The sequence below is a fragment of the Charadrius vociferus genome, unplaced genomic scaffold (assembly GCF_000708025.1).
Source record: "Charadrius vociferus isolate BGI_N301 unplaced genomic scaffold, ASM70802v2 scaffold151, whole genome shotgun sequence".
NCBI lineage: Eukaryota > Metazoa > Chordata > Aves > Charadriiformes > Charadriidae > Charadrius > Charadrius vociferus.
The window spans coordinates 274,888-292,919 of record NW_009646933.1 but is presented as its reverse complement, the minus strand read 5'-3'; the positions used below and the strand labels follow the sequence as shown (position 1 = coordinate 292,919).

General features: G+C 42.9%; 1 protein-coding gene across 1 annotated transcript in view; it reads right to left on the bottom strand.

Annotated features, from left to right (window-relative positions):
- LOC104295048 (SET-binding protein-like) overlaps positions 1-18,032 on the bottom strand; it is a 259,088-nt gene that overhangs the window by 90,380 nt on the left and 150,676 nt on the right. The window contains 1 exon segment of the mRNA XM_009894750.1: positions 2-575. Within this exon segment, the coding sequence (XP_009893052.1) occupies positions 2-575 (574 nt within the window).

The following is an 18,032-nucleotide window of genomic DNA, read 5'->3' as shown; positions in this document are numbered from 1 at the left end:
CCTTCCATGCTGTCATGGGATTTGCTGTCAAATGCTTTCTGAGCACTCTTCACCCATTCGATGTCTGCGGTTTGGATGGTTTGACTTATCAAATCTTTTTTGCTGGACTTCTTCTTTGTACTCCCAGCGGGCTGATCGGAGGCCTCCAGCTGCACAGCTCCCTCTTGATCACTGAGAGGCAAAAGTCCATTGCACTCGGAGGCGCTGCTTGGCTGGGCAGTCGTGCTGATGTTGTTGGGTGATGGGACTGCACTGCAAGTGGCAAGCTCTTTACTACTGGTTGACAGCTGCCCCCACGTGCTGCTGGTGCAGGACTTCTTTGCTTGGGATTTGCTGAAGGAAACTCCTGGCTCCGGAGCAGGGACCTTGGTGGCACTAACTGCTTCTCGACTGGGTTCTGTGTTGATGAAGCAACTTTGAGAAGTGGATCCAGTATTGGAGCCTGCTGACCAGTCAAGATGGTTCTGGTTGCTACTTTTCTGCTGGTGCTTTGATTTTAAGGTGTCACCGGTGAAGTCTTGTTGGAGGCCTGGATCATAGTGCAGAGCAGAATGTTTTTGAGGCCTGTCATAAACCTGGAAGGTAGAAGAAAATAAATAGGAAAAAAAATTAGTTTATGAGTCCATTCATAACCACTGGCTGCAGCTCTTTATTTGTACAGTGAATGACAACTCTTCTTAACCAATGTCCTTGTAAGGGTTAGAAGTCTTTATAAAGTATTCTTATACTTGAGCCAAATTTACATTTAGATTCACGCACTGTAAAGTTTTGTTTTGTTTTCCCATTCTAAAAACAATGGAAATATTTCTATAAAGGCTAAATTGCTAAGGAAACATATTCTATTGATTTTTAATTTAAAACACAAGTAAAATATTCCCTTTCAATGGATGGATGGTGCAACTCACCCTCCTGGTGAGAATCCCTTTTTCCTAAAAAATAATCCCTCACAGAACTTGATGCTCAACAACGGCAATTAAGCTTACTGTTGTAAACAAGAAAAATGCAAAATTACCTCGGAAGTTATAACAAACAGGAGGAAAACCCATGGGTCCACTTCCCTATGAAGCCAGAATCTGCAAAGATTTGCTTGCTTAAATTTCCACACAGAAGTCATCCCCACCAACTTAGTGCTTAAAATCATATGCTTAGCATCAAGTATTTGAGGCACACTTGGCGGGTTCAAGATTTGCATTACTCCCTTTCCATTTTAATAATCTGCCATTTGCAATGTTGGTAAGAGATATTTTCAATATGATTTCTAATCCGACAGCAGCTCTTCAAGCTGCAGAGGTTACAGTAAGGGCAAAATTATGCTGAAGACTGTTACAGAGCAAAAGAAAGTCTACTTTTTTTCTTGGTGGGCCTTCTTCAGCTGAAGAAATTGTTTGTTACAGCTGTAACCTTGTGAAATATCTCCTAAAACCAAAAAATAATTTATTTTTTTTTTAAGTGAACTCTTCTACCCATTTTTTTTTCTTCTGCTACATTTAAGAGCTTTTTTTGCAAAGGTCTGGATCAAACTGTGCAACTGATTTTGTACACCTAGTACTGCAAACAACTGTTCTTAGCAAACTGTAATGACACTGTTCTGAATGCCAAATAAATGAGAGACTTAAAATAAATGTGTAACCAAGGAAAGAACAATAGAAAACAACTGGGAAGTGTCTCATGTTTCTGCAAACACCCTGTTACAATTAAGTTTCTATCAGCAGCATTACATTAGATACCCATTCAGGGTGTTTACAAAAGAGGTTTGGGGGCAAGGAGGCCATCAGTATAAGATGGTTTTGAGCTGGAAAACGAGGTGCCCCAGTTCTGAGCAACTTCAGAGGGATTTGAAAGGTGCTAAACACCCCCAAGCCCATGGAGCATTATTTAGTCACCAGTAAACATACATGTTATTGGCAAATTGAGGTTGAGATATCCTTCTTGTGCATGTGAAAATGGGCATGTGGCTTTTCTGGAACAGTGAAGCTGTTCTGGTCCATCGTCTGAGGAGTAATCAGGGACTCCTAAATCCTGTGGATAGTTCAGCTGTCATGCACATGGACCAGCCATGCTCAGGGAAAGCAGAGATTTCCAGGAATTGTGGAGTGAGAAAATGAAAGCACGCAGCTGCGGTGGAGCTGCAGATGTCGCGGGCGAGCGACACCCGGTTTCTTCAGCCTGAGAAAAGAGCCGAAAGCATAAACAGCCCTCGGGGATTGAATCAGATCCTCCTCCTCCTCCTCCTCTTATCGGCCTCCCACGTGCGAGCCACACAGTATTGCAGCAGCCACGACCCACGCCACCGGTGCCCTCCTTTGGAAAAAGAAGCCCACCCGCGTCCATGTCCTTGGGATGAGGCCAGGGAGGGGTTGAAAGGAAATCAGTGGCACGGGCCCTAAAGTTGGATAGTTTGATTTTATTTAAACCTTTTTTAAAGTTATGTCAAAGCTCCTGAGCTTCATTTTACCTCAGCTGTTTGGGGCTTCTCCTGCCCGCCAGGCCAACAGGCCGGGTGTGCTGTTAGCTGGGCATGAGGAGGTGTGCGGGATGTTGCCATCTCCTGGTGAAGTCCCAGTGGGCTGGAGGTGGCTGCCCTCCACTCCCAAGAAACATAATCTTCCCGAGGTGCCATGGTTTGTGACTTGGAAAAGCCCTGGAAATGATGGGCTGAGGCCTCTCCTGGCCCCCAGGACTGACACTGAGGCAGGGTCAAGCTGTTTCGGCACAGATCCTGGTTTCATGGATGCAATCAAAGCAATTCCTGACACCTACTTTATTTCCAAAATGCTGAGCTGTGAAACTAAATGACCTGAAAAATTTCATCTCAAAGAAAAAAAAGTTAAAGAAAAAAAAAAAAGGAAAGAGGGTTGCAGCAGTGAGTGAAAATATCACACACTGGCAACACCCTGGTCCCTTCAAGTCCACTGCACACACAGAGATCTCTAGTTTAAAAGGAGCAATAATCTATATTTTAAGGTAGTTAATAAGGGCTCAGAACTGAGAGGCCAGCTATATATCCGCGATGAATGCTGATATATCACTTGGCTCCTCCAGCCTCATTTCCTCAGCCTGCACATTATAAAATAATGATGCAACTCCCAACACATCCCTAATGATAGCCTTGTCATTACTCTAGCACCGCAGGCCACCACAACATCTATCTTACAATTCATGAGAAAGAGATGCCTATGTCATCAAAGGTGCCAACTCCAGAGGCATTTAATCACGCGGATAAGCGCTCTGATTTCCATAGGCCTTCAAAAAATGACCAGTCTGCAGGATCAGGGGACTCCATTTCCTAAGCTGGATGTCAAAACTATATATCTGCCCAAGCACATAACAGTCCACTGGGTTTCCTAATGCAGCTTCTTCCAGCATAGCATTTACTATTTGCTCTCCCTTGCCAGACAAGTCCAAAATAATTCTTCTGCGGCTTGGCAACCGGAGATTATTTGGCTGCATCAGGTTGGGTTTCACTGGCTGCAATGGATACGTGGGGACTGTTTACTTAAAAGCACTGGTAAATCAGTTGAAAGTTATGCAGCCAAGTGTATTTTATTTCCTGTGTATCAATCTGAGTTGCTGTCTGATCCTATTGGTCCTAATGTTTAGGCTTCAATTTTCCTTGCTGGGTGAGCATCACCCTAAGAAGCCGACAAGCCCCAGCTCAGCTAACCTAACCTTCTGCTGAGCTGGTGGAGTATGCCACAGCTTTCAATAGGGTGAGGGCAAACAGAGCTCTTCAAAAACCTGTATCTTGATGCCTTTTGCAGAAATTCATGACTTTATTAAACAGTAAGCATTCAATATACTGCAGCTCCATAGGTCTTGGCAATGGGCTGTTGTCTTAAACAGAGTTCCTATGGCAGCATGGACGAGATTGGCATCAAGAATAGTAGGCTTTTTCATGAAAACAGGAAGATTTACCTTTGTTTACTTTTTGGTTTATAAGATCTTAAAAATACTTCAAACTTCAGAGCCCGCCTCTATTTGTAGTTTGCCCTTTCATTAAATGGGATTTTCCTCAGAAGCTAGCTATTCTGCTAGGACTCAGCTCCTTCTTCTTTTGTGAAAGCAGAAGCACTCCTTAACCCATGCAATTTTATCACATCTCACCAGACTTGGTCAATATTTCTCTTGATATTCAGTTTACTGGATGTGGTTAGTGGGTAATCCTATCTTTCCTTTAAGGAAAGTAAAATACACATAAAGAAGCTAACTGTTTTTGTGACTGTAAAGAAGTTTGAGCAACAGATCCAGCACATGCTAAATGTTAGACTAGAAAAAATAAAGTTTGAATCCTCTTATTAGTGGTGTACAATTATAATGCCAAACTCATGAGGTTCAGCCCTCAGCTTTGGCAGTGGTGGGTAGACCTATGAGCAGGATACATACCATATACTGGCAACTGAAGAGCTCTGGCCAGAGCGCAGAGGAGGTGGGACTGCGTGTTTACACCTGCCTCACCAGACCTGTGCAACCCTGCACCTGCAGATATGATTACTCCTCTTTACAGTTTTATTCTGGCATGCAGCCCTTGCAACTGAGAGAATGAGACTGTATCAGTCCCATGCTGAGTGGCACCCTACTCTGCAAGCAGTACCCAGCAGCAGAATCCATCCCCTGGGGACTCTTTTCATTTAACTACTCACACTGCCTCCCCATTCCCCCGCCTGAGCTTCTCTCTAGATCCACACGCTGCTTCCAGTCCCAAAGCAAACAGTGGGAGGAGATGCCAGCAACAAAATCAAAAGCTTAGAGAAGAAAAATAAAATCCAAATAAAAATGAATATAACTAAAAATAATAATGATAAAATATGCAATTAGAGAAACCCATCACCCAAAAAAAATCTGATTGCTTGTGGGAGATGGTACTCCCCCCTTCTCCAGACGCACCTTTTTGTAGAGGTAACACACATACAGCTTGTCAAGAATCTGGCTTGCAAATCAAAGTTAATACTACAACGCCCCCTCTTTAAATCATTCGCAGATCCATCTGTGTAATGGCTCCTCAAGTGTAATTCCCTATTAAGAGGCTTTATCTGGAGAGATAAGCAGCTGGTTCCCATGTCACTAATTGCTGTCTGCTGTGATTTTAAAACATCTGCACCATTGTACTCTTCATTTTCATATTCTAATCAACCTGAAACTTGAAAAAGGTAAATCATTGATTGTTTCTATGGGTTAATTAGTACACAGTCTCCTTGTAGAGACAATTTAAAGCCAGTCAGAACCTCAATCAGCAAGTTTGTTTTAAAAATTAATAACATCGGGAGTGTCTGTGGGGATTGGCATCCATAGTGACACATCAGAGTGTGCTCTGGGGACATACCATCCTTTGTTATCTTCTTCATAAGCTGGAAATAAAATTAAAAAAAAAAAAAAAAAGAAAAGAAAAGGAGGAAAGGCTTTCCTAAACGAATAATGTCACATAGAATCAGAGTCTTGGGAAGTGCTTGCTTTTATCTCAGGGCCACCCCTGCCTCTCCAGTGAGAACAAATCTCATCAAAACAACGTATAACACCTCTGTGTGGTCTCAGAACTTGTAAGCCATGGCATCTCATCGGAAATCTGTGGGATGAGGCTGTGACTGCCTGGACGTATATGGACATTTGCTCTGTTTGCCAGCTGGATTGGCTGGATGCTGGGTCACCAGGTGTTGTCTCCAACCCATGCTGAGAAGGATATTAGATCAGGCACAGCACTCTGCCACAGCAGTAATACTGCATGCAAAGTGGACCTTCCTTGTAACCAGACAACGTAGAGCAAAGGCAGGCCTGAGTTCATACCTGCTTTAACTTAAACTTATACTCAAAAGTACTCCAGACTGCTGAAAACAGATGTTTGGTGCCTAGCAAAAGGCCAACCTGAATTTTTTGAGACTGAATGAATAAATCTGGTGAGACTGAGGTTAAGTGGATAATGCAATGGGCCCCTGCTTTCTAAAGAAACAAACTTGTTTTGGTCCTTCACAAGGAGCTTCTAAACCTGGAGAAGCGCCAGGTGATTTGTTCCTCTTGAAAAAGCATTCTCTTCAGTTTCTGCTTCCTAGACACACATGAAAACATGTTACTGGAGAAGAAAACCCTTCAAGAGGCAGAAAAAACTGAGATTTCTAGCTCTGACACATGAATAAATAATCTTGGCTCAGCTCATGCTTTTACTTAAAATTGAACGTTTCGTCTTGTGTCCCAATGGGACAGCTGCAAACTGCTCACTCGAAGGCTCTAATCAGAACTACAGGTTGGAGATATTTCATCTATTTGGTGAGTGCACTGAGCCTTCCTGGGCAGCATTACTCTGTAGATGAAAGATGCCAAGCGGAGGAGACACCAGGTTCAGGGGAATGTAAATCTGACCTGGTGGCTTGAGTGGTCGTTGACATGAGATGTGATCAATTTATAGGAGGGGTCTGTGATCAAGTCTAGTCAGTTCGTAATAGCAAGTGTCTGAAATGGTTTCAGGAAGGCCTTTAGGTCCTCAGTGACTCTAACGAGGGAGGAGGGATCACAAACCAGCATATGACACTTGCTGGAAGTGTAAAGAGCAGTAGTATCTTCTGAGAAACCCCATGGAATTTTGCTCAAAACTTTAATTCCAATTAAAATACTAATGAAAAACACGTCAGCAGGCACTAATATAAAATTCACCATTGTCACCCCAAAGAAGGGTGATTTTCCAGATCAAATTTATCACTCCCAGAGTGAACTCCTTCCCCAGCTCCCTGAATCTTCAATGGTACAAAGCCCAAACACCACCACACTCACAGGAGCGGGGATCATTCATTAGACACAGAGAGAGAGGCAGGAATTAACATGAAGCTACAGGGGGATTTCTTGAGAGCAAGACACAGCATGGGGTGGGAGTAGGTTAATTAAAAGCAAAGCATCACCTGTTTGTGTCCATTCACTGAACACAAACATCACAGACTGTGGTGCAAGTCTTGCAAATCAGGAGGATCTTCACCGAAGCTGCTGGAAGTCCTTTCAGATTTGCACTCCCATTGCTATGTAGCTCTGTCTTTCCCTGCGGTATTTGTGTAATTGTGTCAATACAGAGAAACTGAAGTTTGGGCTTTTGTATCCTAATTGTTTTGAGAACACCTATCTAAAGCACTTATCCTTAAGGAAAAGATAAAGAAATGCACAGAGATTACTGAAGGTTCCAAAGAGGCTCACGTGGTTTGCAAATTGTAATTCTTCATGCATTCCTGGTAAAGTGTCATGAATTGCTTAATAATTAAGAAATTCCAAACTTATTCCAAATTAATTTTGCTACTAGCTTTAAACTGGATGATTTGCACACTATTTCAACCTTCTGCTGGATTTCAGACATTTCCATTTTCCACATGCAGGGACTGAGGCTTTTATTTAGGCAAATTGCAACGACATGGTGAATTTATAAAAGTAGGATTTTGTGCTGGGGGCTGATCTGCTCCTTACTAGTGGCATAGACCCATATCTGCACATATTTTCTTTATCAAATGTTTAAACAACCTTGCTCTTTTCAGGGCTTTGTATTAAGCACCGAGTCTGGGAAAACTCTAAACAATGGGATTTTTCTGTCATCTCCAACAAATAGCCCATCACCACCGACATAACAATACAGTTTAAATATCACGTTTAAGCAAAACACAGTTTGCCACCTCAGTTTAGGCAGCTGGGAGAGAACAATTGGGCACCAGATAAGGTGGACTACAATGACACTCATACAATTTTGCCCATTCATCTGGTGAGATAACCCTGGTTAGGTCCTTGTTTGGCCTCAAGCCAGTGCAAAGATTTTTAAGTGACCGTTTCAGACACTACACCCATGAAGCCAGGGCTCGCAGAGCAAGACGCCTTTGCTAAGTTGCATGCTTTCATTTGTCCAAACCCCTTGCTAATGAACTTAACAGCAGCAGTGATATTAAGGCTTTGTTATTCATATATAAAACATACTTCCATCCCTTTTGGAAGTGGTTTAGTCCCATGGAGCTTGACCTACTCTTCCCAGTGTGTAACTACAATGTTCCAAGTCCAGGATTCTATCTCACCCTGCGCTTCCACTTTGCTCTGTAATTTCTAGCTGTTGAGGACAACGTAGTAACTTGGCCAAAAATCAAACAGCAGGATACCAAGATGGACTGGGACCTGCAGAAACGTGAGCAGTAAGGGGTATTCACCTCTGAAAGGCTTGTGGTGTTGTCTGGGATGTTAATGCTTCGACACGTCTCAGATTACTAAATTGGAAATAAGGATGTGAGCAGCTGTGCTCTGTGTTTCTGCTATAATTTTTAAAAGCCTGCAGTGCTTAATTTGCATTGAAAGATTTCTTTTACCCTTCACTTGGTATAGGAATTGCAGTTTTACCCTGAATACTTGTTTTTTTCCAAGGGGTGGGGGAAATATAAATGACTTTTCCATTGAGGCCACTGATTCTTTCCACTAGAGTTAAATAATTTGATTATAAATTGAGTCCTTAAATGTCAAGGAGATGCTGAATTCACCTGAAAACAGGCATTTAGAAAAGCTCATAAAAGCTGTGAGCTCCAGTCAGTTAGCTCATCATTCTTTTAGCATGCACCTCATTTAGCAGTTACTGACCGCCAGATTAATTCTTTCAAAGCATCCTGATTGCAGCTAAGGTCTAGCATGAAGTATTGCATGTGCAACAGCATTAGCAAAAAGTCCAGAAATCTGTCAGAACATCTAACTGTGGCAGATGGGTTAAAGATCATGAAAATTTGTGGGAGACATCAAACATACAGTGTCTCCCCACCTCCCTGCATTAAGATCAGAGTCCTGTACCATGAATCCAGAGAAAGCACCGCCTCTGCCTTCAACAAATTCACCCTGAAAGGATGAACTTCAGTGACCTGCAGGAAAGCGTGGGAGGTTCATTCGCTTTGGAAAATCTGCCTAAAGAGGTCATACGTGATGAATTTCTGGCTCCACCGGTTACATACTGAAAAGTCACTGCATTCTGTGCAAAGCTAGAAATGGTGTAGGGTGTACCACCCAGAGACGGGATGCATTCTGGACTCTGTCAAACAGCTGGTCTCAGATCAGACTCCCAAGCAGGATTCTCCTTTGTTTTCACTAGTAAAATAATTATCTTCTGATGGAAGGGAACAGGAGTACACTCATATTCCCTTGCACTGCATGCAGTCATTCTACTTGCCCCAGAAGGCATGCAGTGAAACCTGCCCCATTTGCAAAGGGCTATGGGAGAGGTGGAGTTTCAGAAGCTTTACCATCCCCGACTCAGCAAAACCTGTGCCTATTTTCACCACTGTTGGCAGATAAAAAGTTATCCTTCTCCTGTTTTTCCTAGAACTGGCAGCAACCCTAATGGGTGAAATTTACTGCACATGTTGAAGATGTCAAAAGCATGGCAGATGTCTCTGTTTCTAGACTAGAGGTGATGCTCCTGTGACACAGTTGCTGAGGTCTTTAGTCCTCAATCAGGTGATTTTTGTCTACACCCCTAAGGAAGGCAGGTTTGGAGAAAGACACCCAGCACTGCATTGGGACACCTGCAGCATGGACATGTGTTATGAGGATGCTCATGCCCACCTGCAAGTCCTCTTTCAAGATTGTAACAGTGATGATTTGGGGTAGCAGCAACAGTACAAGCTGCCCTGGCTAAACCTGAGTGCTCTCCTGTAGGGACTAATTTTACCATCCCCTGGATTCGGCTCCCTGCAGATAGATGCTTCTTCCACCCGAAAGGTTTTGCAGGCTCCCCACCACATCCATAACAAAAGCTTTCCCACTAGGGGAAATTTAACCAGGCTTAGCAATAATATTTTGGAACGACAACAACAAAAATTTCTGTGGTAATCCTAGGTGAGGTGATGATGAGTGACACCACATTTTTGGGGCATCGCTGTGCCATTTTCTGAATGACATGTATCTCTGCTTTGAAGTTCATCCCTCATCTCTCCATCCTCCCCTCCCTCCCCAGCTACAGCAAAATCACCTTTACTAATAAACCTCCAGCTCGAATAGCAGGTTTTATTTAGTGTGCTATAAAAACAGCCATTTCTCAGATCATAAAAAGGGCTCAACTGGACTGTATCATTTTGCTGAAGTGAGTTTTCTGGTGGAGCGATTCTCTCTTCTAAATGCCACAGTCTCCCACTACCAGTATTTATGTACCAAAATAAAATGCAATTTTCTGTATTTTATTAAGTGTGAATCTCCAGTGGAAATTCATTTGGGAGCTGAACCCAAGATTTAATTGTCCCTTGTTTTTATACTTTCAAGACTTTCTCAGTCATTTTCACAACAACAGCACCAGGCTAACTGCAGTTTTATTAAGGTGCAGCAACATTACCTAAAGGCCCTGACCAAGTTTAGGTTTGGCTTCTACACACATAAATCAACAGCAGCATGGACCAGAAAAAGAGAGAGTAGGGAACAGTATTCTAGAAAAGGGCTTGCAAAACACTCCAAGCACTGCTTTGTGTGTAAATGACCTCCCAAACTTCTCTAGCTTCTCACCTGAGAAATCAGGGTAAAATTCAGCTTATTGAGTCCCCAGTCTTTCACCCATGCAGTTGAATAGGCAGGTGGAAAGCCTTTTAATACAAATTCAGGCCTGGGATTAGCATCCAGAACAGTAAAGCTTGTAGCTTTCCTGGGTGAGGATTTAGCTTATCCTATGCTGAAGATCTGGCCTGGAAAAAACCTTAAATTCTTGAACCTGTGCAGAAATTCAGTGATTTCTGTGCACATGCTTCCCTTAGGAGTGGAGACATCGAGACTAGACAGAGCGATCGTGCAGTACCGCCAGCACTTCACAGCATTGCCCTTTTAATTGCCCTTGTTCTAGTAACTCACCTAAGTACATTTCTTTGCTCTATACATGTTGACGAAGCAAAACCATTCCCAGCCCTGTTATTGCTTCCTCTTAAGTGCTGACTGTGTGCTTGAGTTGAGTAACTCTATAAAAATACTGACATCGAAGATACAGTCCTCTATCCAAGCAGCTTGGCACACAGGGTAGATCAGAAGCAAGCAGTACACATTTCAGACATCAAAATGCATTTTTGCATAGCTAAGGGAGCAAAGTTACGCCTTTTTCTTTTCAAAATGTAACTTAATCTGAAGGACTGGCATTGGAAGGGTTGGCAGAAGATAAGCGATTCCAAGATCTACTTGAGGAGAGAGAGGGAGATCAGCTAAAGCACAGGTCAACCTGGTGTTATAAGCACCTGAGATACGCATCAAAGGGACTAAAAATACATGGGGATAAGAGTGCCACAGAAGGTCCTTCAGTTTCACAGACAGATACAGGGTTTGAAGCAGAAGGCAGGAAAACAGAGATGAGAAACACAGCCCACATTTTTAATAGGGAATTTAAATAATCATGAGAACAGCTTATCATAGCAATGGCTTCTCTATTACCAGAAGTTGCCTTTAAATCAAGGTTGGGTGTTTTTCTAACCGATATGCATTAGTGCATGACAGCTATTGGACTTGTAACAGGAATACATTGAGACAAATTCCCTGGTATGAGTCATGCAGGAGGTTTGACTAAGTGATCACAATGGCTCTTTCTAGCCTTAAAAACCTGTGACTATATATCCTCTCTATATCCTCCAGTGTTTTGTCCAATCTGGTGTTAAACAATTCCTGCAATGTGTCTTCAACCCCTTCCTCTGGGATGCTATATCCCAGCGTAATAAATATCACTGTTCAGAGTCTCTTCTCTCTTCCCCTGGAATCATTTCCATCCCTAGACACACCTCAGTTCTGCATTCATCCCAAGAATTCCTCCTCATTCTTGGCACCCAAAAAACGTATTTCACATTTTTTAACAATTCGTTTCACTTGCCATATTCCCTGCTGCTGTAAAGTGGCGTGTCCCACTGGTACAACAGAGTTGATTTACTAGGAAGAGCCATTCTGTCTTGATGAGTGCAGTGAGATGTGGGTCCCACTGGAATAAGGATGGGCAGCATTGTACCACACATGGTTCTGCAAGTATGACCAAATGCCATTGGCTCAATGCACTCAGGCTACTGACGTGGCACAGGAGGAGCTGCTGGGATTCCTACTGCCATTCCTCTGTGCTGGCTGAGAGTAGAATTTTGGCAGGCAAATATATGTGAAACATTGCTCCAGACTGACTCTGTCCTCATCAAATAGCCAAGATTTGACCCTGAACATTAAGAGGAGGCACCAAGTCCGATACCCAATCTGGATCTAAGTCTCACAGACATCTATAAAAGAGCATGAAATCAAAAAATACTGGATCTGAGGACATGAAGGACTCTGGAATCAGTTTTAGGCATTGACTGCTTTTTTTTTTCTCTCTTTTTTTTTTTTTTTAATTTTCTTTTCTGTTTTAAATATGGAAGAACATATTGATTTGGTCTTTTCTCTTTTAAATTTCACTGCCTGTTTGTATACTGCATCACAGTCCCAAAACAAGAACCTAGATGCAAACCCCTGAATTGTTGGAGGTCTATACCCAAATCTTAATGTCACACTCAGTGTTCAGAAGGATTTCTGTTTTTTGGGTGGGGCAGGAGAGGAAAAAAGAGTAAAGGCGAAATCTCAAATCACTGTACAAAAAGGTTACATACATTGAAGTCACCGGTGCAGAGACTATTCCGTGACTGCTTTAAATATAATTAAAATAAGGAAAAGAATATTGCATTCTAGCTAAAGTATTTACTTATGGTTATTAATTTTTCTGTGGTTTTCCCTCCCTTTGTTCTGTTTTCCACTGTACATCCTTCTACCTAGTCCCCTTTTAAGGATTTCTCTCAAGGATACATGTATATCTATTTTCTGCAACCAGACAGAAAAACCTTCTGAAATCAGTGCAGATTCATCACCCACCCTGCACACGACCTTATCAGCAGTTGCGATGGGTGGCCTCCGTGGAATACTATGGAAAGGGCAAAGCTGGAAAATGTGCACTTTGCCAGAGACTTTAGTTCAGTGTGCAGCAGTTGTAATTTTGGCTGCTGTAGACTGTTCGGCTTGTTATGGATATCTGAGAATTTGGGTTTTCCCTGACTAGAGGCTGTGAGATTTATTGCAGTAATTTTAATTTTTTTGCCTTTTTTTTTTCCTCCTGTAGTAGGTAAGGCATGACTGAGGGTGCCAGATACCTGCATATATAATATCTCCAGAGATGAAGAGAAGAGAGAAATAAAGCTTCCTGGCACTCCTTTCCCCACATGTAACATATTTTGCATTTACTCTTATTTATTTACTTAATATTTAAAAAGAAGTCTGTGCTGTCCACAAAGGGTAGGCTTTGGTACAAGTGGTATGATAAAAAAAAAATTGACCTAAATTCTTCCTGCCACATGTAGGTCTGTCAGACTGACAAGGACTCAGATGGATGGACTGCTGCAGTGGGTATGAAAAATTAAGGTTTTAGTCTCATCAACATACATGTTCCAATCTGGTGGCACCTCCTTGTAGATACATCCAGAACAGGCATTGTTTCTATCAGCCTGTATGCCCTTCTCCACCAGGAACTGTGGATACACATTTTGTAAAAATACGACTTCATTGACCAATACAATGTGTTTGTGTGTTTACATGGGGCAGGGGTGTATAAACTGATGAATAAATAAGTAACAAAAGTTTACTACCCATATTTTCTATCATGTTCTTCACAATGTCATCCACCACATCATTCACACAAAGCAAAGAAACCTTGTTCATATCTAAAGTTTATCTTCAAGAAATCTCAAAGCACTTCATGAATCATAGAATGGTTTGGGTTGGAGGGGACCTTAAAGATCACTGAGTTCCAACTCCTACTGCCATGGGCAGGGACACCTCCCACCAGACCAGGTTGCTCAAAGCCCAGTCGAGCCTGGCCTTGAACACCTCCAGGGATAGGTTCCACAACTTCCCTAGGCAACCTATTCCAGTGCCTCACCACCCTCAGAATGAAAAATTTCTTCCTAATATCTAACCTAAATCTCCCCTCTTCCAGTTTGAAACCATTCTCCCTCATCCTGTCACTACATGCTTTTGTAAAAAGTCCCTCCCCAGCTCTCCTGTGGGCCCTCCTTTAGGTTCTGGAAGGGGCTATAAGGTCTCCCCAGAGCCTGATCTCTTCTCCAGGCTGAACAACCCCGACTCTCTCAGCCTGAAAGAAGTAGGACTCATTATTCTGAATGCTACCCATGGAAATACTAAGGCTCAGTGATTTGGCCAAGGTCGTTCCATATTCTTCTGCCAGTGCCAGTAGAAGAATTCAGATTTCCTCACCCTCACTTTTGCCAGTGCCTACGAAGGTTCCCAAGACCAAGGTCCCAAGCCCATGTTCTCAAGGCATTTTACGATCTAGATGAACATGACCTCAAATAAACAAATGTCTGTCTGAAGAGCAAACAGACTGATCCTTTGTGATACATGAGTCTGTGCATGTCAGCGTGAGTGTGAAAATAAAAAAGCTCTGAACAAAATGATGACTTGCCATCAACAGTGACCATGGGTATCAGAGACACAACTGGAATCCCCATTTGCCAAAGCAGAACAACGTGGGGCTGTGTTTCCACGCAGCGCAAACCCTTTTGCAGCCAGGCAGCTGGGATTCGGGGAAGTCTCAGACATACAGGGCTAAGATTTTTATGCTGCAAACCTGCGAGTGAGCATCTTTTAAGTCCTTTAGCTTTGTGATGATATTAAAATGGATTATCCATGCACCTGCAATCACAGCACACCTGTAATGCTCTACCTGCCCCTCTGTGTGCGTGTGTCTGTGTGTGAGTGTGTTGGTGGGTGTTCAATTTTAAAGAAGGGAGTTTTTTCGTGCAGAAGGAAAGCCCAGATTGTGGGGAAGATCCCCAGTCATCCACCCTTGAGGTAATTACACCAGGAAAAACTATCAGGTCTATCCACTTCTCATCAAGCAAAGGACACGGTCGCAGGCAAGAAGTGACCTCGTGTTTCTGCTGCTCAAACTCCCAGCAACCCGCAGCAACTTAAATTAGAACATGTGCAATATAATTAGATTTCCTTCCCTTGCAGACTTGTCGTGCTTCTCCTGTCTGAAAAGGAGGGGACACTTCAGACAGAGGCTACAGCTCAGCGGGGCTGTCTGCTGCTCACCGGGGTTTTGCTTTGAGTGAGATAGGGGGAAAAAAAGTGCAATTAAAGCAAAGCCTTTGTGCTTTCAGCCCCTGCTCTCCAGAAACAGATTTTTTAGTTTGGAACCACAGAAAGTAAATTTTAGAGTAGGAGGTAAAATAAGACATTCAGGTCAGGATTCAAATACAAGTGTCTTCCACATGACTGAGATGTTTGTTACCAAGGCTGTAGCTTGGAGCCACCTGGTCAGGTATGAGATCAGGTTTGGGATGACACCTGTTAAAATATTGTGGGAATTGGGCCTCTGGCATCATCTGTAGAAAAGCTTGTCAGTCGGAGCAGGTTATTCGCAGAGCACGGCTCTGGCCACCAAACTCTGACCAACATCTGGTTTAGGAGCCTCGGTGAGGCCTCCAGAGAAGACATTAGAGCGTGCAAAATCACTCCGTTGACTATATAGGGCATCTGAGCAGCTAATTCATGTACCTAAATTAGGTATCTAAAAGGAGGCAGGATGAATATAGCCCAATTTACGTAGGTGTCCTGTAACACACATTTAACCCTTTTCCTGCTGCTCCATGCTAGACCTGAAAGCACTGAACTGTGCGTTTACAGAAGACTTTTGGAAACATTTCCTGACCAATAAAATGTACAGAGGCCCAACCTGTTCCTCACAAAGCTTTCAAGATTTCCACCCTTTTTTTTTTTTTTTTTGCATAGAGATCCTTACAGTTTGTTGAAAATGCATTTTGACTACAGTAAATTCTGAACCTTTTGGGCTTGCCTGATGTCATTCCTCCTGCCTGAAGCAGAGGATTTTTCATTCCTGGCAATCAAGCTATACCCTTACAAAGCCTTAATTTGAATTGTTCTTGAATGAAAGACTTCTCTTTCCTTTTTGAGGCAAACCATGGAAGAGCAAAGAGTCAATCTCAGGTACACCACAGTCTCTGTGCCTTTTCTTCACTGTTCCCAGGCAAATAAAAGTATTTTGACAATGAAAACGAAGAACAAACTTATGCACGCAATTCAAATTTAAACCCAGTCTTTTTTTGTTAGTTAATAGAGGTTAAGGTTTCCTTGCATTCTTCCTGAAAATGCTGCATTATACAAATAAGTATTTGAAAACAGAGAAAAACTGTTACCATGATTCAGGCTGGTCATGCTGTTTAGATGACCACACTTCTAGTTTCTTGTTCAAACTTTTCTTTGGTCTTTTGAGGTTTGCTTATCAGTAAAATCTCAAGTTACGGATATTCTGTTAACCACAGGGTACAGCAGCTGACCAAAGGAAGAATGCAATTGAGCCAGAGGCCAGCTGCCCGCAGAGCAGCACCATCACCTGCCTCTGGGCACCTTTTGCTTCTTCTACAGGTTATTTCCAACAAAAGCACCTCTGCTCCATTTCTGGTGCTTCCAGAGAGGCTTCATCCCATCCCCACACCTGTAATGAGTAGTCAGCCCTCTCAGCAAAGTGTAGACAATGGCTGTGAGACTATGAAGGCTTTCCTCTGAGTGATCAAATGTGGCTTGAGGTAGGCATAACCCAGCTGTAGTAGGGTTTTTGACTCTTGGTTACTGTTCCCCAGGATTACGGGTTCAGCACAGGAGAAAAAAGAACATACAATTATGAAAAGTGCTAGGGGGAGAGCACAGTCTGATGTTAGACATCTAACCTGAGCGTGGGGAGTAGGAGTCTCACCCCACATATGGCCAGTGGATTTTGACCACATTGATGCTGGACCAAGCCTTGGCCCTTACTTGGGGATCCTTTTAAGGACTCATGTCCTTTCTCTGTTTCTTTCAATTACTAATTTTTCACTGTAGCTATTTTACCTGGCACACACACACAGAGGAGTGTGGAAGTAAGCATCAAGTAACAGACCTAGAAGTTTGGAGATTGTTGTTGTGCTCCTGCATCTGCCACTAACTCCACCATGCCCTGGCCTTTGATACGTCCAGGGACAGTCTTCTGTAGTGTGATTACAGGGCAAAACTGAACGCCAAATTTTGCAGAGGCTTCTGACTACTAGTATTATACAAACAATGATTTTAGCAAAGAAGATGTTTCAGAGTTATTTTCTGATTCTAGGGGAGGCCCTGCTCAAGTGAGGTTGTCTGCGCTATTTCTTCAAAGGAACACAAGCTGTAAAGCATTAAATTAAAAGAAAAAACAGTAGATGAAACTCATTAAATTTTTACCATCTCAGCTCATCACCTTCTCTGACGGCCTTGTCCCATCACAAAATACATAACTTAACGGGAATCCCTTTCCAAGAAAATAAGAGGAGTGGGTCACCTGGTCTCATCTCCAGTGATTGAATTTCCACTCTCACCAGGGCAGCAACCCCAGGACCCAGACAGAACATCTTTCCCCCACTGGCAGGTGGGTTTGCCTGGCAGCTGCACCCCTGGCCAGTAGACAAGCTGCAAAGTTTAGCTGAAGTGTGTGCTGTGCCTACTTGTCTGTTGGGCAAGCCATAAGAGCTAACGCAACAGTGCTTTTTGTTGGTGAACTGAACAAAAAGAGCTAAAATTTCTACCCTTCCAACCCATATATCCCAATGGGAAAGAAGTAAATTTTGGCCCTTTCAGGAGAGTAAGGCTTAATGCAGGAGTTGGTGAGGGAGCCTAAGAGGCACCAGAGCAGCACAAAACTCCCTCTGAAGCACACAAGAGGGGTCATAGGTGCCTGTTTAAATTTTCTGCCCACGCTACAGTAACATGGACAACAAACAAAGCCAGGCTGCTGTCTACCAATCTTGTCTCAGAATCAGCAAGGGTTTGGGGAAAATAACTGCAAAGCTATGGTGTAACTCAAATGAAAACATGAAGGTTACTAGGGATATGAGGAGACTCACGGAGTAATTAAATAACCAACAGACACACACCCCCCCACACACAGCCCTCATTTACTCAAAACCCTGACAGTTGTTTATTGAGAAGTAGGTGTTGACGGTTCACTTGTCTTGGATGGATTTCTCCCGGAA